Source organism: Pseudorasbora parva, chromosome 11, assembly GCF_024679245.1.
Source record: "Pseudorasbora parva isolate DD20220531a chromosome 11, ASM2467924v1, whole genome shotgun sequence".
NCBI lineage: Eukaryota > Metazoa > Chordata > Actinopteri > Cypriniformes > Gobionidae > Pseudorasbora > Pseudorasbora parva.
The window spans coordinates 10,083,992-10,111,368 of NC_090182.1; the positions used below are offsets into that span (position 1 = coordinate 10,083,992).

Here is a 27,377-nt window from a genome sequence, read left to right on the forward strand (position 1 = left end):
GTAACATTATACATATATCTGCTGACAGTTTTGATCGATTTAATGCATTCTTGCTGTATAAAAGTATTAATTTCCACTAAAGTAAAAATCTTACTGACTCAGACTTTTAAATTAAAGTGTATACTTATCAATTACATTCGGTGTGTGTATAGTGTGCATTTAAGTAAGACACCAAACTGTTAAAACAATAAAATACCTTGTTGTAAAAAATTGTATTCTTTAAGGATAAACCCCTTGAGATGCAGAAATCTCGTTTTCAAGGGGTTCCTAAAGGGGTTGTTAACACTTTACTTAAAGTATTTATAATGCATTATAAAAGTATTTTAATGCATTAATTATGCTTTGTAATGCACCTTACAATGCATTGTATGCAAAAAGGCTTTGAGTAAAGTGTAAACAATTATTCCATGAATATGTTAATTTCAAATTCCTTTAAAAATGTAATAAGAATGCAATATTATATACTTTATCGGAATAAAGTATTTAGTCATGGTCTTGTAACAGTTGAGAAGCAGAATGACTTCAAATAGTAAGCCTTGTTTTCTGAAAGAAAAAAGAAAACTAATTAATTATATATACACATATATAATATTTGTACTGGAAAACAAGACAAAAATCATTTAAAAATCATTTAAAGATCAAACTGAAGTTTCTCCTCTGGATTATGCTCTGCGCTCTGATTGGATGTTGGGCCCAATGGGCCGCTATGATGTCAGCATTACTGATTACATCAGGATCTGTAGTGCTTGAGGAACGATTTAAGTAACCATGGCAACAGACCGCGGAATATTACTAGCAAACTTAAACTTCACGTCACTCTGTTCTCTGAGGCTTTTGTGAGATTTACTATAATCACCAGTTCAGAACTCTCTCTGCTGGTGCATCAGGATTAGACATCAGCTGGATCGCGGGTCTCTGACATTCTCCATCTGTCATCTCCCTCAGGTCAGAGCACCCAGGGCTTTATTAAAAACACTTACCATTGGGAAAATGCTACAAAACATTATTAGTCTTGTGTGCTAAAGTTCATACTTTTCACAAACCCCTAACACACCCAGTGACCTTCAGGACATAACTCATCCGACATCGTTTGTGCAATAAATATGATATATACCTCAAATCGGCTTATTGACGAGGTCATGACTTCATAAGCAATCAGACTTAATATTTTGTGTGGTGAAAAAAAAAATCTATACCCTAATCCTACATGTATTGGGAATATTGCATATTTTACATGTCTACACTGCAGCGCCAAAACAAAACAAAAATATTAAGTATATATATATATATATATATATATATATATATATATATATATATATATATATATATATATATATATATATATATATATATATATATTAGGGCCGGGACTTTAACGCGTTAATTAAGATTAATTAATTACGTGACTTTAACGCGTGACTTTAATTAATTACGCAAAAAAATATTATTATTATTATTATTTTTTTTACCACACTTAATTTTGCACCGCGGAACGTTTTTCAATGAATGAGTTTCGACGGACCAATTATACTGGAACACCAACTAGCGCTCCGGAGTCACGACAACAACAAACCATGTGAACATGAACGAAGCTATGGAACGAAGAAGCTGATGAGACTGCTTTGCTTGGCCCCGTGGATGGGAAATTTTGTTTTAAAAAACGAAAGAATGGAAGCGTCGTCAAAAGCATGGTTGTGAGCAAGCTATACAACAAGGAATTCGCGTATCACCGCAGCACATCGAGCCTCAAATATCACAGATATGCTTTTGCTAAACTTAATGGCAAACATTGCACTAGTCTGCTGGACTGAAATAAATAAACAATATTTTGTTGATTATGCTTATGTATTCAGTCATCATTCAATGGTATACTAAAAATACATGTGAAAAATTACTTCTCATTCTCAGGTCAAATATTTATATGCAATTAAAATGCGATTAATTTCGATTAATTAATTACAAAGCCTCTAATTAATTAGATTAATTTTTTTAATCGAGTCCCGGCCCCTATAGTAGGTGGCCTTAACTACTATGTAGCTACTACAATTATTTGATACAATACTTGTGTACATACATGCTTTTACATTGTACTTACATTTTTTTTAAATAGCTATATGTAATTATTACATCTGTTATTTATTTCTGTTTTTACATTCATAATTACTGTTGACCCCTCCCTTACCCCCCTAACCTTACCCTTAAAATTACCCATACCATCACACCTGTCTCTAACTTTATATCCCATTTAAAGTGATTTGCAACAGTATGAACACAATAAGTATACTGTACTCATTTTTTGATGTAAGTGTAGTTAAGGCCACCTTATATAAAGGCCGAAAACTTTATCAATTTAATGTGTCTTGGCTAAATAACGGTATTTATTTATAACTGACCTCAAACTTTGAATCAGTATGTGTGATGTATAAGTGTATTTACATAAGCCCTCCACAATAAGCATGCCTTGTACATTTCAAATGCCATTTTAAACATGTATTACTCTTATAGTTATATCATTATACTTATAACCCATTAAAAATAAATCCATAAAAAGTACACTATAGCATATAGAGTAATTTTTATAGACATTCACATTAGCATGAAAACACATCTCAATGAAGGGCAAAAATCTAAATACAGGTAAAACTTGTTAAACTAATACTGTGCCCTATATTTATGGAGTATTTATTTATTTATTTATTGTTGAGTTTACCAGAATATTTAAATGCCAAATTGACCAGACAAAAGAAAGTATTCCAGAGAGTGTGTAATAGATGATAATTCCTGCACTCTGGACCGTAGTCGTGGTCTCGTTGAGCTTGGGCATCTGTGCCTAAGACTCAGCCGGTGCAGCTGGGGTCAAAGGGAATCAGAGGATGCCCTTTCGCCCACAGCAGGAAGTACTTAAGTCTCTCTGCGGTTTCCAAAGAAACAGCACTTCTTGTTTTATGCAGTGCTGGCATGCTGCTGTGAGTGACCCTAATTAGTTTCTCCCCTAAAAATCGTCTTGGCACCCTAAAAAAAAACTATTTTTAGCATTTATTTTCTCATCTTAATCTGATTTGCGCTACTGAGATGCAGATGCAAAAAGCAAATGCTACGGCCGCAGGCTGGGAAACTGAGGAAGGTCTCATTAGTCTTAGCAGGTTAAATGACATGGGACGTTTTACCAAATGCAGAATGTTCCACGCATGCTCCAATGCCTGTAGACACATTTAGTTTGTGCCTGTGAAGAATTAGAGACATTTAGCAAATCCAGTTGAACAAAGAGCTTGATAATACTTCCATATGGAGAGCATTAGCTCTATATGGAAACCAATGAGTCATTTTATGTGTTCGGAGGTTAACCTTCATGGTAAATGACCACGGGTAATGACGGCCACCTCCACAAACATCCGTAAAACTCTGACACTGTTTTTCCAGCACCTTTGCCAAGCATCACAACAGTCGTCCCACCTGTGTCACGAGTACAGCGGACTTCTGTCTACAGGTATAATCTACTTTTCATTAAGAGCCCCATTGGCCTGCTGATAGGAGCAGGTGTATGTGTGGCTTTATCTGTACATTTGTGCGCGTGTAAACGCGGAGGAGCGTAATCACACGTGAAGGTTTCAGACTGACGGCCCGTAAAGGTGGTGACGCCGTACCTGGCGTGCAATCTGGGCGCACGGCTTCACCTGCTGTTTGGAGCAATTTGCACTCCCTGAAATCAAGCGTCAAAGTACGTTGGCTAATGTGATTTAAATCCTCCTTGACCTTAAAAAAACAGCAGGGTCTTGGTTCTGATGAAGTAATAAATGAGACCCCATTGTTTCTGAGTCACAGGAGATGCAGATGATCCTCCATATGTAGGTGTCTGATATCCAAAGAATGTTGAAAAATGTAAAAAAACCAATAGCTTCTGTAAAAATACCATCGTTTTGGTGTAAGGCAAGCATCGCTATAGCTGAAGGTAACCACATTGTATAGTTTAGAGTATGACAAATCATATTCATGTACATTTAGAATTAGCCTATATATTTACATTTTAACATGACTTTGTGTTTTTGAAATAAGTATTTTATGCTCAACCAGGCTGCATTTGTTTGAACAAAAAATGCAGTGAGAACAGTATATTGTGAAATATTTTTCCAATTGAAAGAACTTTTTTTTTTCTATTTGAATATATTTTTAAATATAAATTATTCGTGTGATGCTAAGCTGGATTTTCAGCATCATTACACCAGTCTTCAGTGATCCTTCAGAAAACATTCTCAGTTTATTTGCATATTATTATTGGTTATACTCTATTAGGCCTATAGTTTTGCATTACTAGCACTCCAGTAGTCTAAGGCAGCCTTCACGTGCTATTGGAAATTTGATAATTCACTTCTGAAGTCGTGATTACGAGCTCCTCGCATTCAAATGTTGAAATGGGACGGCGTTCATGTGCAATTTTTACCTAGGAAACTCTTATTTACGATCATTCCGATAGCACGTGAAGTCAGCATTACTTTATTAGTGGGAAACTGTGGTTACCATGGTAATTTTAAGTATGGATGATCTCTGTCGACCCCTAGTGTCTCGGAAACGTCATTACAGCATTTGAGCCCCGCGACTTGCCGTAGTTTAAACATTAATCACATGTATGAGTTGTCAGGAAGAAGAAACAATAGAGGTTTTTAGGCCAGAGCTGAGAATGCCACCCATGGGCGATGAATGATGCCGCTGCGCGAGCGAAGTCTCCGCAGGTGACTCACCTGCGCGAACCGGCCGCGTGCCCGCGATTAGACAGATCATGCAGAACACAGTCCTCGTATCCGGGGCGATGCGTAAAGAAACAGGATACGGATCGGGAATGGAAGAATAGCTGATAACATTACACCTGATCTGTGCATGCCATGGGGAACTGCTGGGCTCAATGTTTTGGGCTCTTTAGAAGGGAAGCAAACCGGATACAAAGAGGAGGAGGGTGAGTCATTCATGATGGGGCTTGTTATTTGATGTGAAGTTGCACCAGCTGTGATCTTTGGCGGTATGATTCGCCTGCTGTCAGGTGCATTGCATTGAACTTTCATACAGCCGATGAACATCTCTGGATCTTTTTGATTGAACGTAACTTACTGAAGAAAATATATTAATGCAGCTTAACTATTACATCAAATACGCAAAGTTTAGGTTGAATGCAACTGATATCAGTCCCATTAGTAATGGTCATTTTGCGAAAGAATCGTTCCCTTTAATGAATTGTGAGCCGATTCGCATCGCTTTTGTGATTCACTTCACTGTTACGGAGACCACTTTAGATGATATTTATAGTTTGACACGGGATGTAATTAAGTATTTAATTGGTATAACATTTACTTGATGCATTAAGCGTCTAATTCACACTTTTAAGCAATGATTCGAATCTGTTTTTTTTTTTTAAAAACGAGCCGATTCTCTTGAATGATTCTGACTCATCAACGCTACTCTAGTTTCCGCATTAGTTGATGTCTGATCTCAGGACCCCGCCCAGAGTCCTATTGTGGATCCGCCCTGGGACATCAGCTTTAGGCCATTTTGTGTTATTTATGTATATCTGAATATCTTTGTTTACTCGCAACAAGTAGTAGGCATGTTTTATGCTCTTAGTTTGTGTCTGTAAAATCTTGGATTATTACTGTTTTGAAAAGCAATTGTGTCCTTTTGGTGTTTTTACAGAATAGTAATTGAACATTCACAATGCCTGTACTAAAATCGTGTTTTTTAATATTTTAATACAGTCAGTAAGAAGTGAGTATACATAACATAAAACCAGCCTGGCCTGAATATTATTTGGCCTATCTTTGTTTTGTGTTTTTTTGCCAATAGGTCTAAGTACTTCAGAAGTACCACATCTGGGGAACACTATACCATTGAGGTACATCAATCATAATTGATTTAAAATTGAAAATTGTATTATCGCTGTGTAGTTCGAATGACGTCCATGTGTTCTGTTACAGTTTGAGAACCTTGTGGAGAGCGATGAGGTGAGAGAACACCTACATAAGAACTTGAGTGTAGTTATAATATTCCTCCTTTGCTTGGACATCAACACTTTTGCCTTCTTTTCCAGGGTGAGAGCTCACAAAGTTGCCCCAGGTATGATATTCTTTAATCTTGAATTTTCCTTTTCCTTACCTAGATACATATAGTACACTCAAATTAAAGGGTTAGTTCACCCAAAAATGAATATTCTGTCATTTATTACTTACCCTAATGTCATTTGACACCTGTAAGACCCCCGTTCATCTTCGGAACACAAATGAAGATATTTTTATTGAAATCCGTTGACTCAGAAAGGCCTTCATTGACACCAATGTCATTTCCTCTCTCAAGACCCATAAAAGGCACTAAAGACGTCGTTACAAAGTCCATCTCACTACAGTGGTTCTACAGTAATTTTATAAAATGACGAGAGTAGTTTTTGTGCGCACTTGTAGTGATGGTCGATTTCAAAACAAAAAGCTTCGGAGCTTTATGATTTAGTGTATCGAAGCAGCGGTTTCTACCACATCTGATTTCATATTTGAACATTTACAAGTCACTTAAAAGAAACTATAGATGATCCCTGATGGTCAAAATGTCATTTCCTTGTAAGTTTGGCTCTTGGCCTAGATAAGGTTGTAAACTTGACCAGATCATCAAGACTAGCCATTTGATGTCCAAGTTAGGACTGTGATTAGTCACATTCCTCTCAGATCAGTGCATCACATGAGTTCACAGATTTTGATTGGCTGATGGGGACTGTGAACTCTACTCTCTCTTCTGTCATTGGTCCAGACCCATCAGCGAGGAGGAGATCCACCACTTGAAAGAGCAACGCTACACTGCCATCTCAGACCAACAGGCGCTGATTGACAAAAAGCTGAATGCACAGGTACAGGAGGTCACATCCGTACCTCCATCACATGTGCCCTGATGAACCATTCATAATACGACCAGAAACTTGTTTATAATGTAAACATGTTCAGTTTTATGTTTATAAAAGTCAAAACATGTTGCCACAAAACAATGTTTACCTTTTTAAGTTAGAGCTTACATTGAGTTTATGGTTTCATTTGTTGTTTTCCATTGCTTTGGTTTTCACCCCTGCTTTTATTTCTGAGTTTAGTTAACCTCCCCTTCCTGCTGTGATTTCTGCCCAGTTAGTGGCAGAAGAGGAGAAGTTAAGGCTAGAAGAGGAGGCTGTTTTTGCAGCCCAGCGCGAGGCAGCGCGGCTCGCTAAGGAACGAAAGCTAAAGGAGGTGAGGCGTTCGCACTGAGCACGCCCAGCCCTTCTCTTAACCCCGCCCACTTACCTTCAGCCACATCCTTCTCATTTGACGCCTTCAGTTCTGTCTAATTTATATGCTACAATCTCTGATTTGAACAGAAAAATTAGCTTGAGTTTGTAAGTTTTGCATTGTATATCATATATTTCTATTGAAATTATTCATATTTGATAAGTATAGATTGGGATACAAGATGAATAGCTGAGATCAAGGACTTAAAAAAACAGGATTGAAGGCTCTTAATGTTGGTAGAGCATCCATTATTGATCAACGTGTTATTAAACTCAGCACTTAATGCTGATAAATGTAAAATCGATCTGCTTATAAGGAAAGGCTGCTTCGCCACCTTGAACTAACTATCCTAAACTATAGGACATCTCTCACATCTCCTCCTTTTTTTATTAGTAGTTTTCTGATTAATTTGCCCTCATGCCTTCTGTTCATATTTACTTTCTCTAATTTTGCATTCCACCATGATTTGTGTTTGACCATCTGCTAAAATTACATTTGGTGTCTGTTTCCCAGTAGGGCACCATACTTTGGCACAAACAGTTAGAAGTAATTTTAGCCATGTTGTTTTTGAAAGTCAGAGCAAAACCATAGCACATGGTGAAATATTAGTGGAAGTGAGTCAGTCGTCATTCTTAAAATGTTCTATTTTCAGAGGAAGCAGCAGCCACAGAGGACCAAAGCCAAATCAGAAGCAGAGAGCAATGACCCTCGGCATAAACCGTAAGTTCATTCTGCCCTGAAATGAATGCAAGAGCCATTCAGTGACCCCCAAAAGAATTATTATTCAAGTTGAAAATGTAAAAAAAAAAAAAAAAAATATATATATATATATATAATAAATTATTAGATAAAAATAAAATATCAGAAGTGTGAATTTGTTGTTAAATTATTGAAATATTACCTTAAAATCTCTGTGGGAACATCGAGAAAACATTTTAGATTTAAAGGGTTTAGCTGACAAAAAACCTTTAAAATGAAGTGTTAGAAGATTTTCATGTATTCAGGTACATATGCTGTAATTAAATATAAAATAACACTGCACTTTATAAATAAAATGTACATTACGAATATAGTTGTAAAAGTTTTTCAGTCAAAAACAGCGAGTGAATTTTCTGTCTTTTGTGTGATCAGAGCACAGAAAACCAAGCGAGTTTTCTTGTGCTTGAATGATTTGAAGTCATGCACACAAAGAAATCGATAAGAAAAAAATCAACATTTTAATTATTTATATATAAATATATAAGTATTTTCGATTCCCAACCTTAGTCAGGAGCTGACACAATCTCAGTGACATTGCACCTGAATGAGCAGTCACTTAGAGGTTGTCAAGACTGTCATGCTCTAGACGCGTCTAACAGTGTTTTGCTGACAGATGAGTTAACTGTGTTTTTCCAGCAAAGCGTCGGATGGAGAGTTTGAGGTGTACCTGCAGAATGTGAAGGCTCAGTCTGAAGCATTTCGTGGTAACAGTGAGTTTCAATTAACATATTTCAAATAGAACACTATTAGAATACATGGATTTTAAATTAAGAGAAAAAAAATCTCTAAATTCTAAAATCTTTATTGTCTGTTTGGTAAGGGCTCAGCTCTGAGACGAATGTGGTGACCCCGAACACAGAGAGCAGCTGGGACTTCACCAGCAAGACTGACGCCACCTCACTGGACCTGGAGTGGGAGGATGAGGAGGGTTAGTGACTTCACAGAACTGCGATAACATTTGCTTCCTGCATTCAGTAATCATTTATGAGCACAATGCAAACTATTGATGCTATTTGATGCTGTTAAATACCATATCCAAGTCAGATTTTAACTTACATTTTGAAGTGTTTATTAATTTGGGTTAAAGGGTTAGTTCAATTTAAAATGAACATGAAATGAAGATTACCCCATGATTTTCTCACCCTCAAGCCATCCTAGGTTTATATGATTTTCTTCTTTCTGGTGAACAAAATCAGAGTTATATTAATACATATCCTGATGCTTTATAATCAGTGAATGTGGCTCACGAGTTCAAAAAAGTGCACCCTCTGGGGGTTAATAAAAGCCTTCGTTGGGGTTTTGTACAAAAATATCCATATTTAAAACTTTATCACGTAAAATATCTGGCTTCCGTGAGACCACCTTCAGTATTCATCTTACAAAGAAATTGTAAAGTCTCACGCAGTTCAAAACGCTTAAGCCCGGGTGTCTTGTTGAGTAAATTTTTTTTTAAAGGGTCGTTGCATGCGATTTCACTTTTTTAACTTTAGTTAGTGTGTAATGTTGCTGCTTGAACATAAACAGTAACTGCAAAGTTACAGCGCTGAAAGTTCAATGCAAGCGAAAAGATATTGTCTTTTAAAGTTATGGCAGTTTATTGCCTACAAAAATGGCCGGTTTGGACTACAACAAGCTTCTTCCCGGGTTGGTGACATCATAAACCCTCTCTAGTCACCGCAGATGTGACTTATGCCCGTAATAGTAACGGGCGTGGCGTTTCTGAACCACCTGGACTTGGCACTTCAGCCAATAAAAATACAGGAAACTACATTAAGCCATCTAACCAATCTAAAACCATCACATTTTTCGGAGGGATGGGCTTCACAGAAGCAGGAAGCAAATGATCGAAATGAAAAAATATGGCGTTTAAAAAATAAAAAAAGAAGTATTGAGACATGTTATACTTCGCCCCATAAACACAACCAAGCCTAGAAAAAAAAAAAAAAAAAAAAACAGAACCACCCCTTTAAGGATGGATGCAAATTTTTTTGAGCTTCAAACTCAAGTGACCCACTACCAATATATCACTACCAATATAAAGTGTTGAAGCATCAGGATACTTATTAAAGGTCCCGTTCTTCACGTGTTTTCGAAGCTTTGATTATGTTTACAGTGTGCAATATAACATGAGTTCATGTTTCGCGTGTAATAAAAACCAGTGTTTTTCACACAATTTACTTATTTGTACAGCGCTGTTTCCTCTGTCCTAAAAACGGCCTGATGATTTCCTTGTTCTATGAAGTCCTTCCTTCAAAAATATGTAACGAGTTCTGATTAGGCCAGCGCTTCCCGCGCTGTGATTGGACAGCAGCTTAGCACGTTGCCCGGAAAGGTCCCGCCTCTTATCATAACGGGTAGATACGCGCGCTCAATGTTATTGCAAAAATGTCTATATTGCCTTATTATTTGAGCTGGAATCAGACCCGGAGAATATCGAAGAGGATCGATTACAACCTGCTCAGGAAAGACTTTTGCTGGATGTTTCAGAATGGTAAGCTGTCTATTCAGTAGTTTAAACTGATCATTACAAACACCAACAATCGATGGTGTCTGAATGAATTACTACACCTTTATATGCTACGTTTTTCGGATTAGTTTCAATTACCATCTAACGTTAGTTAACAAAGCTAAACAGCGTTGCACTTTGTGTCATGAGTTACATAAACTGTTAAACGGACCGACTTAAATAATAAAATACACTTACCGGTTGTGGTCCATATAAACAACAAAGAGGGAACTGCGTCATCTTTTAAGAATAATCTTTCTGCGAATCCGGCATTAAACTGATTGAGATTGAGGAAGCAGTCCTCGGCAAAATGTGCTGCACATAGTTTTAAATTGTGATTATAATTTTCCGGAACCGAGTTAACCATAAACTGTAGCCATTGATCTCGTACATCGTCCGTGGGAAGGCCAAACAAAGGTGATTTGACTCCGGGATGAAAATAACAGCGTTTCAATGGCATGGCGACAAACACACTCTACAAAAACAACGCTTCCTATTCTCGACCTGCGAGAGCAAAAGGACAACGCCCCCGAATTTGCGTGTTCTTGTGGGCGGAGGGTTCGTCAACAAACGGTTTTAGTTGCGTCATTAAAGCAGGAAGTGCAGCGGTGTAGTCCAAACCGGCCGTTCACTGTAGGCTTTGAAAGGGAACTTCTGTTAAATAAAATATCTCGCTTGGCATTGAACTTTGAGCTTTATAATTTTACAGGTATTATTTATGTTCTAACAGCAACATTACACACTAACTAAAGTTTGAAAGATGGAATCGCAAAGAATGGGACCTTTAATATAATTCTGATTGCGTTCATCAAAAAAGTAGAAAATCATATACAGGATAGCTTGATGGTGGGTAAATCATGGGGTAATTTTCAACTAATCCTTTAACCCAAAGTGAACTAATCATTCAATTCAGATTTAACATTTATAAATACTTTATAAAATCAAAATATGTTTCTTAACCCGTAAATGCATACCTCAGGTCGTCATTCACTACCCTCCTCCTCATTCATTTTTTAAAGTTACTCCTTCATCAATAATTTCTCTAAGGCTTCTGGTTTAACTTTAAATTTATCCAAATGTGAAATCCTTCCTTTACACAGTTTAAATGATAAATGTATTAATGAAATTCCAGTGAAACCCTCAGTTAAATACCTAGGAATTCATGTAACAAAAGATGTTATAGAAAGACAAAGCTTAAACTTCTCCTCTAGATTAAAAAAGACCAAAGCGTTGTTAAACTGTTGGTTACAACGTGATCTCTCTGTTTATGGTCGTGTCCTGTTATCTAAAGCAGAAGGATTATCTCGATTTGTCTATCCCTCTCTATCTTTATATGTTAAAGATTCTTATTGTAAAGATATCAATAATTTGTTTTACTCTTTTATTTGGAAAAACAAATCCCAAAAACTTAAGAAAAGGGTTCTTACTAATAAATAAGATGAAGGGGGGCTGGAGATACTTTACTTTGAAGATGGTAATAGAACTTTTAAAGTCAATTGGCTTAAAAGATGCTTGATTAATTGTAACTCCCTTTGGAACCACATTCCACAGAGTATCTTTAACCAAATTGGTGGTCTAGAATTTGTGCTAACTTGTGACTATAATATCTCTAAACTCCCTTTCAAATTGTCCAAATATCACCAGCAAGTACTTTTAGCCTGGAAAATTTGCTACTCACACAATTTTTCCCCTCACACTTCCTTTATTTGGAATAATGCTAATATATTAGTTGCCAATAAATCCTTATTTTTAAGGAATTGGTTTAACAGGGATGTTAATCATCTTATGAATATGTTTGATCGTTGTGGTAATATTTTAACTTATGAACAATTCATGCAAACCCATAGTTTCCCTGTGCATTTTAAGGAATTTAATTTGGTTGTCAATGCTATTCCCCCTACTCTGGTTCAGCTTGTTAGAAGTCATATTCAATATAATTCAACAATAATGACAAACCCAAAATTAATATTAAACGGAGTTGAATTGGTTGATAAAAAATGCAACAACAAACATATTTGCACTATTTTTCAAAAAGAAAATAAAATAGTTCCTAGAGGAAAAATTTTTTGGAACTCCATTATTGATAATATTAATTGGAAGACAGCTTGGTTAATACCCTTTAAATATTGTATTAATAATAAAACTAAAGAAATACATTTTAAAATTTTGCATACCATCTACCCTGTTAAATCTTTAATTTCAAGATATGTTGATATTGATGATTTATGCTCTTTTTGTAAAAGTGAGAGAGAGCTGTTGACACACTTGTTTTTCGATTGTAAAATTATCCAAAGTTTCTGGAGGAAATTGGCAGATTCTATCTTTAATTTAGTGAAGATTAACTATTATTTTACATTAAAGGATATTATTGTATATTTTGAAAACAATGTTAACAAAGATCTTGAATACATTGTTAATTTATTTATACTGCTGGCAAAGTTTCATATTCATAAACAAAAGTATTTAAATTCATCCCCAAACTTTAAGATGATTATAGCGGAATTAGACTCATTTATATCATCTTTGAAATTGTTAAAATATAATAAGTCATTAACATGTTTAAAATATTATGAGAAAATGATTGGGTCCCCTGCTACGAATTAATGCTTCACACTTTTGTGATATACTGTATGACTATGCTATGTTTGTTATATGTTCCTTTTTCAAAAAAAAAAATTAAAAAAAAAAAATAAGTTAGACATAAACCTTCTTAGTATTCCTCAATCAATCCATGTTAAACAATATAACAAGAAAAAAAATAATTGAATTATAATTGAATGCCTGTTATTCACATAATTATTCATATATTTTTTTGTCAAAATTGTATAGGGTCCCTAACGATCCGAGGTGTGTATGATTGTGTATATATATATATATATTTTTTTTTGCACAAAGATAAATGAGTCTATAATCACAAAATAAGGCTCAATTCACCTTTATTCCACAAAGTGGCAATGTCCGATATGCAAAGATAAATTGATGTTTCACTAATAGTTACTTCAGACAGAAAACAAAACAATAATACTTATAATCTGCAAAACTTGAAATGGCTTAGTGATTTACTGCAGAGGGCAAGTACTAAACACAATCAAATATTAGTGTCACTGTCTCTTGATGATGGATGTTGTCAAGAAGCTGTCAGTGATCAAAATATTGATTTTGAAGACGTTGAAAATGAGTTTGAGAATATGCATGAGATGGCGAATATGAGTCGGATGTACTGGTAAACGAGCTCTGACGAGGACATGATGATGGTATTAAACATCTGCTCAAAATGAACCCTTCTAAGATCCAAAAGGTAACGAAATGGGTTTTATTTTATTCTTCTGTAACTGTTACTCTAACATCAGGAGTTTTATATATTATCACGACAGGTAGAGGTCTATCCATGTTAAACTCGCTAACGACCCGAATATGTAAGAATGTTTGGCGACACAGTCATGCATTTAAGGGTTAATGCAGTGTGAACTAACACGAATACATTTTTAAAGCGCTCCTATTAAGTTTTTTTGGATATTTCCTTTCATGTAGTGTGTAATACAACTACGAATGTAATAGGTCTGCAAAGTTTCAAAGTGCACAACAAGTGAAGTTTTTGTCTCAAAAGAGAGAGCTGAAATTGATATATGGTAATGGGTGCTTAGTTTCTGACACGTGCTGTAAGCAGTCGACCAATCACAACAGACTGGGCCATCTGACCAATCAGAGCAATGAAAGCTTCCAGAAAGGAGGGGTTTAGAGAGACCGAATCCTTGATTGAACCGTTCCAGACACTGAGAATAGAGGTGATGCTGTATCAGGGTATTCTCACGAAAATGTGTATAAATAGTACGAGTGTGTAATGTCGTGGAATATATACGCCAAAACTCATTTTGGCGTGTCTATGCCACGCTGTTTTTCGCGTGCATATGATACGCGCTTTATGGCGTATTATACGTACAAACCCCCCACCCCACTACCCTAAACCTACCCAAGAGCGTGTCATATATACGCCATAAAGTGCGTATCATATGCACGTGAAAAACAGCGTATCATATGCATGCCAAAATGAGTTTTGGCGTATACATTCCACGACATTGCACACTCGTACTATTTATACGCATTTATGTGTGATCGGGTTGGCTGTATAGTGTTGTCAAAAGTACCGACCGTGATACCAAATCGGTACTGAAATGTTAAAAATGTGACGCTTTGAGCGCTGTTGAGCTGTAATTGTAAACACATCTGACTGGCCATTGTGCTCACACGCTCATCGGATGTGCCCGTGATTGGCTACAATGATCAACGCACGGCAGTGGTTTGAAAGAACACGGAAGTGTTTGAAAGTGTTTTGAAAGCAGGAGCGTTTGAAAGCACAAGTAGGCGTCGACCAGCGGACCGGTAGGCTGATAGATGCCTGCATTTAAAGGGATACTTCACCGCTTTTTCATATTAAACTATGTTATTCCCTTAAATAAAACGAGTTGATACATACCTCTCTCGTCTCAGTGCGTGCACTTAATCTCTCTGACGGGCAGTGATGATCTGATAGCATTTAGCTTAGCCCACTAAGCCCAGTTCATTCACTATGGAACCAAACAGAGATCAAGTTAGAAGTACCAAACACCTCCACGTTTCCCCTATTTAAATACAGTTACACGAATAGTTGAACGATCAAGTATGGTGACAAAGTAAAACGTGGTACTTCTCTAATCGGATTAAAAAGGAGAACTATAATGTATGGCGGAATAGCACTTCTGAGAGTACTTCGGCTCGGCGCAGTAAAAAGTCCCGGCCGAAACATCTTTCCTCACACCTCCCCCTCACTCACCTCATTTCTGTCAATAGGGAGATGTGAGGGAAGATGTTTCGGCCGGGACTTTTTACTGCGCCGAGCCGAAGTACTCTCAGAAGTGCTATTCCGCCATACATTATAGTTCTCCTTTTTAATCCGATTAGAAACGCACCACGTTTTATTTTTGTCACCATACTTGATCGTTCAACTATTCGTGTAACTGTATTTAAATATGGGAAGCGTGGAGGTGTTTGGTACTTCTAACTTGATCTCTGTTTGGTTCCATAGTGAATGAACTGGGCTTAGTGGGCTAAGCTAAATGCTATCAGATCATCACCGCACGTCAGAGAGATTAAGTGCACGCACTGAGACGAGAGAGGTATGTATAAACTTGTTTTATTTAAGGGAATAACATAGTTTAATATGAAAAAGCGGTGAAGTAACCCTTTAAACACTGTGTGTATCTGTGCAAGCACTCTGTGAAAAGCGTCATTGATGTATTTTTACAACGTTTGTGAAGCGCTGTTCGTAGTAGCCAATCACAGACCTATTTGATGAGCGCGTGAGCACAATGGCCAGTCAGAGGTGTTTACGATTCCGCTCAATGAGTCACATTTTTAAATGTCAGTACCGATTTGGTATTGCGGTTGGTACTTTTGACAACACTAATGCTGTATATTATGAGACAATGAAAGTGATTTTTGACCTTGGATGCATGTAAACCTATTGTGGGAGACTGAAGAACAAAATTAGGATCCTTTAAAACAAATTAGGCCTTATTGTAAACATTTCAGATGCCCATTTGATTTCAAACTATATTATTGATAAGTATTACGTTTTTGTAAACAAACAATACTTATATATATATATATATATATATATATATATATATATATATATATATATATATATATATATATATATATATATATATATATATATATATATATATAGTATTAACAACAATAACTAGGTGTTTACTAAATTTAGTAAATTTTGATGAATACACTTTATTGTAACAAATAAACGTGTAATTACACAGGAATGAATCGAATGGGTCCTGCATGGGAGCGTTCCAAAACGGAGGAGGACATTTTACGGGCGGCGCTCCGTCCTGGCGGGAAACAGCTGGACAGCGGCCCCACCTCCACCTCTGAGGACTCCAACGCTCTGGAGTGGGAGAACGACTTCGTCAGCGCACATCCCGAGGACAGTGGTGACCATGGCGACGAAGACTTTGAGGGATTTGTTAATCCTGTACTGGACACACCCACTGAGGAGGCGGGGCTTAAGGCCAGCTCTGACCATCAAGAGAGATAGTCTACAGCAAGAGAGAGTGAGACTACAGTGATTTCAAATGCCTCAATCACATTCAGTGTGATATAACTGCGGACGGTCAGTTCAAGTAAATGTATTCAATGAAATTCATAATTCTCAGTGTGAGAGAAAATACTGAAAGGCTTTATATGATTTGTACTTTGTCATTGGGTGAATATCATGAAAATAATCATAATTTATCCCTAATAATGTATGAACATTATCAGTACATCTCAGGATGTTTTATTTTGATACATGTCATTCTTATTTGACTGATATCTGTATTGCAATAAAATACTGCAATACAATAATTTATAACTTTTCAATCATACATTTGCATAAATGAAAGTCAAATACAATGTGGATGTTATGCATTATGGTAATGAGAACTGGGTGGGAAATGTGCTCAGTGGTCACAAAGTAAAACTATCTTTATGGATCTAACAGAATGCTACATTTTCATTATGTAAAATATAATTTCTTTTGGGATGAAATATGACCTGGACATGTTCTTGACAGTTTTCATGAGATTCACACCATTAGGTCACAGATTCATTAGGATTTGCGTTCTATGGGTTAATTTGCTCCGGTTTTAAATTATTAGATGAATCTATAATTTATTTTCATCAGTGTCTTTTTTATAACTGGGTGAGAAATGTATTAAAATTAGTATTTTTTTTTTTTTTTTTAATTTTTCATTCAGCCTTATTTCAGAGGTTTTCATTACAGAACTGAACAACGTGCAATTTTAGAAGATGAGGGAACCTTCTTGAAAACCACAGATGTTTTCCAGAACTTTCAACTTTTCTTTTGCATGGTTAAAATGATAACAGTCATAAATTGTTACTGGATGGGGCCCCAGGTATTATGCATATGAGAGACAGGACAGTTTAATGTGGAAGACCTTTTGCTAAAATGTATGCATTGGAGCACATTTAAATTCCGTAAGTGCTTTTAAAATAGTCACTTTTTATCTGTCTGTGGGTGAAAGGGTTTGTTGTCGACACTTCTTGGAAACAGCTAGTCTAAACATCCAGTTCTTTAAACTGTATTTTTGGACAAAATGGATCAGAAAGAGGGAAAATATTTCATGATACAATACAAAATGGATGGTCATGTTCTACCTCTGGTTTTGATAATCCTGACATTATTGAATGAATTCATGCTGTCTTACTGCATCTAAAAATGATCAGTGATATGATGTGCATATCTTTCCAGAACATGTACAAGTTCTGTTTCTCAATGAAATTGAAGAAATATTATTTTGCATAAGGAAAATAAGGCATGTTTTTGAGATTGATTGTGAATATTTTTATGAATTCGTGTTACCGTATTAAGAAAAAAACACTCTTTTTCCTGTGATATGATTAAAAAAAAGTCACAGTTCAAAACAATCACAATTGCAAAAAAAAAAAAAAATGCTTATATTTTCTTGTATTATCTTATCAATATGACGTTTTTTGTGACCCTATAGGTGGCTTATTACACTTAATTTGGATGAAAACAAGGCTGTCAGGGATGGATGTCTTTACAATTGCAGTACTGTATAAAACCATAGTATAAAACGTACTATATAAAAGTATCACGTCATTTTCACAACTCTGAACTTCTAAAATGTTTTTTAAATTTTGAGTTTTTCTCTGAAAGATGTTTCGTCAGCTGAAAAATTTGATTTTGTTAAACAATACGATCCATTGAACGGCCTGAAATCGCTATATCTCTGCACAACCACAAACCATGAATGAAACACTACTTGAAAGGTTGGTTTTAATGACACACGAAACCGTTTGTAATTTGTGCAGTATTTGAAATTGGATCCATTTAAAAAAAAAAAAAGAATAATTATATTTCTGTCTCTCACAGCCCAGTTTTCCTTCCTGTCAAAAATTACATGCGACATCTAAATATGTTCTTTAGTGGAACATCAAGGAACTATTAGCATATGCTAATGTGTTTTGGAACGATGCAAGGTATTGGAATAAAAAATGGTACTAGCATATGTACATTTGTTTTAGAAAAATGGTCAGTAGATGGTCATTTTCCATCAAACTCTTAATTTAACCTATAATTTTCATGAAATCTGATTTGTATATAATGGAATGTAAAGCAAAGTGTAAAGGCCTTTAAGAGTAGCGAAGTCTCCAGTGTGACGCGACACGTCTGTAATCTAGTTGTCGGTCTCTGAGGACTGATGTGTAAAACAGCGCACACAATAGATTCTGTACAGCACAATCATGTCACATTATTTTCTTAATCTACCAGCACACCTCAAAAGAAATGTATTCATGTCAACAGAATGTGAAGTATGTATGATCAATGCAGTGTTTGTTTTTGTTTAGATTTTTTTTTCCCCTCTTCTTTTGAGTCTGTTGACCATGTAACTCGTCCTGTTTGAAGAGTTTGGGAGCACATTTGCAAATATACATGACTGTTGGTCCAAAAGTTAGAATTAAATATGTCCAAGTGATTGTAAATAACGAGATGCTGGTGTGTGGAATTATGATGTATAAATGCAGCCCCATATGTGTGTTCATGGTGGCAAATGTATGTAAATGACCACAAGGTTATCAGCTTTAAACGAGTCCCAAATGGAAACACCGTTACCATGCCTTATTTTGCATTATGACAAGTGCGTATATTGAAATAATCATAGCTGAATCTCAATTTAAAGAAAATAAAAATCGATGCTGAAATGTGGCTCTGGAAGCGCTTCCCAACTCTTCGACGGAGCTTAAACTGTTGCACAATTTAATTTGTTAAAACCTTGTGTTGGATAAACTTTCAATTTATTTTTACAATTCTGAGTGTTTGTGAAAAAACTGTCATATTTCAGACTGTAATTACAGTTTTTATTATCCAATCGACAGAACATAAGACCGAGTTAGATCTGACTGCTATTAAAACATTTCATGATATTACACCTGTCTGTCTGCATTTATGAGGCAAAAGTACTTTGATGATACACTATATTGCCAAAGGTATTTGGACATCATTGAATTCAGGTGTTTCGATCACTTCTATGGTCACAGGTGTATAAAATCAAGCACTAGGCATGCAGACGCTTCTACAAACAATTGTGAAAGAGTGGTTCACTCTCAGGAGCTCAGAGAATTCAAGTGTGGTACCGTGATAGGTTGCCACCGGGGCAATAGATATATTAATTAAATGTCCTCACTACTAAATATTTCACAGTCGACTGTTAGTGGTATTATAACAAAGGGAAAGCAATTGGAAACAACAGCAACTCAGCCACAAAGTTGTAGGCCACGTAAAATCACAGAGCGGGGTCAGCGCATATTGAGGCACACAGTGCACAGAAGTTGCCAACTTCCTGTAGAGTCAATAGCTACAGACCTCCAAACTTTGTGTCACCTTCAGATTAGCTCAAAAACAATGCGTAGAAAGCTTCATGGAATGGGTTTTCATGGCTGAGCAGCTGCATCCAAGCCTTACATCACTAAGTGGATGCGGTGGTGTAAAGTACGCCACCAATGGACTCTAGAGCAGTGGAGACATGTTCTGGAGTGACGAATCACACTTTAATTTTTTTATTTCAGGGGTTGGGCTTGTTCCCTTAGTTCCAGTGAAAGGAATTCTTAATGCTTCAGCATACCAAGAAATTTTGAACAATGTCACACTCCCAAAATTTTGGGAACAGTTTGGGGATGGCCCCTTTCTGTTCCAACATGACTGTGCACCGGTGCACAAAGCAAGGTCCATAAAGACATGGATGAGCGAGTTTGGTGAGGAGGAACTTCACTGAGTCCTGACCTCAACCAATGAAAATGATCTAAACTCACCTTTAATATATTTGTGATGTTTCAGAGCTTTAAATGCCTTAAAAAATAAAATAAAAAAAGTCTGAAACTTTGTTTATTTTTTAAAAATATACAGGTCCTTCTCAAAAAAATTAGCATTTGTGATAAAAGTTCATTATTTTCCATAATGTATTGATAAAAATTAAACTTTCATATATTTTAGATTCATTGCACACCAACTGAAATATTTCAGGTCTTTTATTGTTTTAATACTGATGATTTTGGCATACAGCTCATGAAAACCCAAAATGCCCATCTCAAAAAAATTGCATATTTCATCCGACCAATAAAAGAAAAGTGTTTTTAATACAAAGAAAAGTCAACCTTCAAATAATTATGTTCAGTTATGCACTCAATTTCTTGGTGGGGAATCCTTTTGCAGAAATGACTGCTTCAATGCGGCGTGGCATGGAGGCGATCAGCCTGTGGCACTGCTGAGGTGTTATGGAGGCCCAGGATGCTTCGATAGCGGCCTTAAGCTCATCCAGAGTGTTGGGTTTTGCGTCTCTCAACTTTCTCTTCACAATATCCCACAGATTCTCTATGAGGTTCAGGTCAGGAGAGTTGGCAGGCCAATTGAGCACAGTAATACCATGGTCAGTAAACCATTTACCAGTGGTTTTGGCACTCAGCGGTTCCAGGTTGTGCTGAAAAACCAATTATTCATCTCCATAAAGCTTTTCAGCAGATGGAAGCATGAAGTGCTCCAAAATCTCCTGATAGCTAGCTGCATTGACCCTGCCCGTGATAAAACACAGTGGACCAACACCAGCAGCTGACATGACACCCCAGACCATCACTGACTGTGGGTACTTGACACTGGACTTCAGGCATTTTGGCATTTCCTTCTCCCCAGTCTTCCTCCAGACTCTGGCACCTTGATTTCCGAATGACATGCAAAATTTGCTTTCATCTGAAAAAAGTACTTTGGACCACTGAGCAACAGTCCAGCGCTGCTTCTCTGTAGTCCAAAAGTGGCTTGACCTGGGGAATGCGGCACCTGTAGCCCATTTCCTGCACACGCCTGTGCACGGTGTCTCTGGATGTTTCTACTCCAGACTCAGTCCACTGCTCCCGCAGGTCCCTCAAGGTCTGGAATCGGTCCTTCTCCACAATCTTCCTCAGGGTCCGGTCACCTCTTCTCGTTGTGCAGCGTTTTTTGCCACACTTTTTCCTTCCCACAGACTTCCCACTGAGGTGCCTTGATACAGCACTCTAGGAACAGCCTATTCGTTCAGGAATTTCTTTCTGTGTCTTACCCTCTCGCTTGAGGGTGTCAATGATGGCCTTCTGGACAGCAGTCAGGTAGATGGTCTTACCCATGATTGCGGTTTTGAGTAATGAACCAGGCTGGGAGTTTTTAAAAGCCTCAGGAATCTTTTGCAGGTGTTTAGAGTTAATTAGTTGATTCGCATGATTAGGTTAATAGCTCGTTTAGAGAACCTTTTCATGATATGCTAATTTTTTGAGATTTTTGGGTTTTCATGAGCTGTATGCCAAAATCATCAGTATTAAAACAATAAAAGATTTATGGAAAATAATGAACTTTTATCATATGCTAGTTTTTTGAGAAGGACCTGTATATTATTTTAGAATGTTCTTCTTTGATGTCTTTATTGGCTACCTGTTTTCAGTCTTGCTCTGTGTGTGTGTGTGTGTGTGTGTGTGTGTGTGTGTGTGTGTGCGTGCGTGCGTGCGTGCGTGTGTCTGTGTCTGTGTGTTTTATTTATTCCTTCTTAAATTCAAATTGTCTGTCTTTGTCCCAATACTTGTTGCCTTGCACTATTGTTCATTCCCTCTCTTATGTACATTCTGCGATTTAAAAAAGTTTGAAAAATATATATAATAATAATAAGGCTTATTAGACCTGTTTCGATTTTGTTTACATGTACCTTGTAAATATATATTGTTGCTATTTAATTAAAAAGTTAAATCAATAAGAAACATCCCATGTTTTGGTCGAGACTGCACATTTTCAGTATGCTTTGGTAGCAACAACATCACATTACAGAATTTTAACTCAATACTAAAATGCAAATGACTTAAATGCAAATGACAAATGACCCAAACAATTGAATGATGTTACTACTGAAACACCAAAACGTGAAGACCATTTAGATACTTTTTTGAGCCTAGCTTAAAGATGCTAATCAGCACATGGTCAGCCAGAACAGTTCTGAATTTTCAAAAAACTACATTTTATCAAATAACCCCCCAACAAGTTTGCTTATATTGCAGAAAAACTGTGTTTATTAGTGACGTTCTTTAAAGTTAGAGATTTTCAGACTTTTGAACACATTTACCTCAAAATAATGGGTCATATCTAGCTATGAGAGAGATGTACTACAGAGAAATAAAGGGTATGCGTGTGACGTCACCGTCAGCCTGAGTGCCCGCGTTTATGCCAACGAGTGGTTCAATTCATAGAAACAACTGGACTGGCAGAGAAACGTGAGTTATCATGTTGTGTCAATATGTTGAAATTGGGGGTAATATCATACCATATATAAAAGCTATTGTTATATAGACCTATAGGTAGGCTATTGACAATACATGAAACGTATCTTAAAAACATTAAAACATTTTTTTGTAAGAAAACCATTAAAAACACATAGCTATTGAAAAAGTAAATATCTAAATATAGGCCTACTGTATTTATATTTTTAAATTTTAAAATATGTCCTGCCTGTCTATTTTGCACCATAATTACCATCTGTAATATTAATCTTTCATAATATAATAATAGCCTACCTTTCAGACTGAGTCAACATGTAATTTTGAACAGAATCAATGGAACTTAACAGAAGGCGCTACACAGAGTGTAATAGCCCAATTAAACTGCAGGTGGCGGTGTAGTTTCATGAATAAAATCAATGAATCAAACGCTCGTGCAGGACGCGATAGCTCCGGACGGACATCCATATTTAATTTAAACAGCTTTTTATGGTATGAAGCTAAAGAATATTACAATAAATAATTAAACTTTCAGGTATGGTTCTAATAGCCTATAGTATCTAACTTTGTGTAAATCTGTTAAAGGTAGTTTATTTGTGTAAGGGTCATCGATTGGAGGTCACAGTAGGCTACTCTTTTCTTGCAAGCACAATGATACAGGGATTTTGTCTCTTTCACAATATGAAAGCATCAGCCCTGGGGAAAGAGCCTTGAGGTAAAAATAAATTGCTCTTTTTCTCTCCGGTCTGCAGCTCCAGCAACAAACACTCAGAAGGGAAACAAAAATGAAGATATACGACACACAGGAGAGAGAGAGAGAGAGAGAGAGAGAGAGAGAGAGAGAGAGAGAGAGAGAGAGAGAGAGAGAGAGAGAGAGAGAGAGAGAGAGAGAGAGAGAGAGAGAGAGAGAGAGAGAGAGAGAGAGAGAGACTTTGACTTTAGAATGGCTTTTATTTATACATTACTAAAAATTATTTAAAAAGAGAATTTTCCACAAGATTTTAAATGTCCACAAACCAAACACAAAACCATTTAACATTCACTAACAACCATCCTCAAAATATATTTACTTTAAAAAAAAAAAAAAACATCAGGTTCACATAAAAACCCTTCTTCTCCCCAAAAATGATCAAAAATACATCACGTTTGTTTGTTAGATTATAGAGAGAGAGAGAGAGAGAGAGAGAGAGAGAGAGAGAGAGAGAGAGAGAGAGAGAGAGAGAGAGAGAGAGAGAGAGAGAGAGAGAGAGAGAATATAACTGCCGTTAATGCTCTTATTTGCTCAATTGCACCATTGTGGTGTAATGAAATGAAACCGACGTCAATTTCAGTAGGCCTAACAGATATTTTATGATTAATGTAGGCCTATTTCATCCAATGAAAGTGTACAGCCTCAGATCAGTGCTTGAGGAGGGAAATGTACTGGTAGTGATAAAAAAATGTGTTGCGCTTTCTAATTTCCTGCTGTTGAAAATGACTAATGATTTAACAGTGATGTGAAGAACCTCTTGAATGAGGACGCCAGTTGCCTTGCTTATACTGTTGCTTTTTGGCATTTCCTGTTGAAGACCACATATTGTTAAAGGGATAGTTTGCTCAGAAATTCTGCAATTCTGTCATAATTTGCTCAAACCTTTGTCATTCTAAACCCACTTTTTCCATCAGCATTCATGAAAATGTGAGGCAGAAGCAGACAGCCATTATGAAGTGACACAATACAGGAGCCTATAGATTAAATATAAGCCATATAATGATGACAGAATAGTGCGCTCACATATAGCATTAGCCATCAACAACATAGTTATGGATTTTAAAGGGGTAGTTGCATGCAATTTCACTTTTTTAACTTTAGTTAGTGTGTAATTTTGCTGCTTGAGCATAAACAGTAGGCTATCTGCAAAGTTACAGCGCTAAAAGTTCAATGCAAATGGAGATATTGTCTTTTAAAGTTATGGCAGTTTATTGCCAAACGGCCGGTTTGGACTACAACGAGCTTCTTCCCGGGTTGGTGACATCATAAACCCTTGTTAGTCACCGCAGATGTGACTTCTGCCCGTAATGGCGTGGCATTTCCAGACAACCTGTGCTTGGCACTTCAGCCAATAAAAATTGAAACTACATTTGGCCATCTAACCACCATCACGTTTTTCGGAGGGATGGGCTTCACAGAAGCAGGAAGCAAACGAGCCGCTCAAAGGACAGTGGAGACAGCGGTGTGAAATATAAGAAAAATATGGTGTTTAAAAAAAAAAGGAAGTATTAAGACATGTTACTGTGCCCCATAAACACAACCAAAAAATAAATAAAATCACGGAACTACCCTTTAAGATCATATGTGTTTAATAGATAGCTTGGGGGCACAAGAGATTTAAGTCAAATGATAATAAACAGATATTATATTTCGATTGGATTGTGTGTTTTTCTTTGCTTTGTGGACAGTCACCTGGGTTGGGAGTGTAACTGGAAGAGAGAAACCCACAGAACGTGCATGCATCAAAGCAAATGCTACGGATAAATTGATCAGAATGGAACGTTCAACACTGTCAGCGCTATGGGTTTTTGTTTGCACCGTCAAACAAGATGAAAATCCCTTTAAAAATCTCTAGGGCCACCCTCAAAACTATTTTTTTTTTTTTCAGAAAAATTAAAATAAGGTATACACAGGTCTGCATAATGTGTGTATTTTTTTTAATGGGCAAATTGAAATATTTTACATTTCCATGAAGAAAATAAATAAATATATTTATTGAAAACATACATTTCTTTAAACATGATGATGATGATTATCATCATCATCATCATCATGATCTTCATTCACTATCTTTAAGAATCAAAGGAACATGTTTTAACCAGATGTGGTAGGCCATGTGCATTCAGGTTCATTCTTGCCTCTGCTCTTTTTAAAGATGAATAAGTATTGATAATGAATTTATATTCCTCTTCTGAAAAAACTGCTACTGAAGGTAAAAGACTTAGTAATGCTAAAGGAGTGATGTTTGAGCCGCTGGGTTTTTGCTGATGTCTGTGAGCTTTAATATCTGAGATCCATTATAATGTCTGAAGTGGGACATTTTCAGCTTCATTGTCATTTTCAGTTTCAGTCTTTGTTAGGCTACTACATTAAATATTAACGGCCCCTGAAAATCCAACCATATTTCAGGACCCCATCGTGAGTCAGCTGTGATGGCCGAGAGGTTAAGGCGTTGGATTCGAAATCCAATGGGGTTTCCCCGCGCAGGTTCGAATCCTGCTCACAGCGTTCTGGTTTGACTCTTTGATGACATGAATGCGCCGCACGTGCGTCATGTGTTCGGGATTCAAGCCTTGTTTATATATAACGTGTTCGCATGTCTGTAGATGTGAACTTAAAGTTCGAACCGTTTATAATGAGGAAGACATTTTGAGCTGTGAAACTTGCAGTATGTTTCAACAAAAAATTTGGAATTTTTTTTCATTCCAAAAAATTCAATTTAACATATCATGGACCCCTTTACTGCAATTAATTTCATACTTTTATGTGAAGTTTTGCTTATATATTCTTAAATGCATTCAGTTGTAATGACATTAAATGATTACCTAGTGACATTATTTGTAAACATAAATAATGATATATAATGTTACATAGCGATTATATTTTCATTCATGCACATGCAAAAAATAAAAAAGGTGGAGTTCCTATGCACTAAAATAAATGTATTAAAAGCTATGATTCCTCATTGGTGTAGGTCCTTCTGCTTTTAATGACCATGAATGAATACCAGTCTTCATTTCATGAAAGCATGAATATGTGGAATAGCCCGTATGGAATCACTGTATGGAATAATGTCCTTGTATCCTTCCTGGTTGCCATGGCAGTGTTTTGACGTGTATTTCCAGCTCAACTATGATTTTTCCTGCAACTATTGAAAATATAAATGTCAAAGAGGAATGAATGCAGACACTAACAGTGAATGTAGAAGTCTAATATCAAAATTATAAGCTAATGTAATGTTTTAAATTTAAATACTCTGCTTTTTTCAACGTATTTGAAAGAGAGAACAGATACAGTTGCTTAATTACAGATAAACATATTTAAGTATCCTTAAATATTGAATGACGCAATTATGCACCGAATCCATTACTTTACCAAACCCCAGGATTAATAAACCCACCACACTCTTAAAGGAGGGGTGAAATGCTGTTTCATGCATACTGAGCTTTTTACACTGTTAAAGACTTGGATTCCCATCCTAAACATAGACAAAGTTTCAGAAACTAATGTTGGACGTTTGATGGAGTATTTCTGTGTCAAAAATACTCCTTCCGGTTTCTCACAAGTGTCGGAGAGTTTTTTTCGAGTATGGGTTAGTTTGACGTTAATAGAGCGGAAGGTCCTTGTATGGGCCGTACGGGCTCTTCTCCCGGAAGGGTGCGCGCGTGCGTGACTAGAGCGAGAGAGGAAATGCACGCCCCATAAACACTGC

At 36.5% G+C, this 27,377-nt stretch overlaps 1 protein-coding gene and 1 non-coding gene across 3 annotated transcripts; both read left to right on the top strand.

The window, feature by feature from the left end:
• The first annotated feature begins 4,617 nt into the window (after nt 1-4,617).
• Nucleotides 4,618-19,560, top strand: ap1ar (adaptor related protein complex 1 associated regulatory protein). 2 transcript variants are annotated; one of them, XM_067456985.1, is made up of 10 exons: nt 4,618-4,951; nt 5,833-5,881; nt 5,964-5,990; nt 6,077-6,102; nt 6,784-6,880; nt 7,149-7,247; nt 7,939-8,006; nt 8,682-8,755; nt 8,866-8,973; nt 16,368-19,560. In XM_067456985.1, exons 1-10 carry the CDS (start codon nt 4,881-4,883, stop codon nt 16,643-16,645), a joined length of 897 nt encoding a protein of 298 aa, XP_067313086.1. In that variant the 5' UTR covers nt 4,618-4,880; the 3' UTR covers nt 16,646-19,560. The 2 variants fall into 2 exon arrangements, with proteins under 2 accessions (XP_067313086.1, XP_067313087.1); XM_067456986.1 differs by lacking the exon at nt 7,149-7,247.
• Nucleotides 19,561-26,091: 6,531 nt separating this feature from the next.
• On the top strand, nt 26,092-26,173 carry trnas-cga (transfer RNA serine (anticodon CGA)). The gene has a single exon. It is a non-coding gene; the product is annotated as a tRNA-Ser (tRNA).
• Nucleotides 26,174-27,377: the final 1,204 nt, after the last annotated feature.

Bases quoted from the DNA above. Each gene is read 5' to 3' on its own strand.
- ap1ar (XM_067456985.1), top strand. From the start codon at position 4,881: ATGGGGAACTGCTGGGCTCAATGTTTTGGGCTCTTTAGAAGGGAAGCA. The intron at 6,103-6,783 runs GTATGATATTCT...TCATTGGTCCAG, and splicing joins AGCTCACAAAGTTGCCCCAG to ACCCATCAGCGAGGAGGAGA. The intron at 8,974-16,367 runs GTTAGTGACTTC...GTAATTACACAG, and splicing joins GGAGTGGGAGGATGAGGAGG to GAATGAATCGAATGGGTCCT.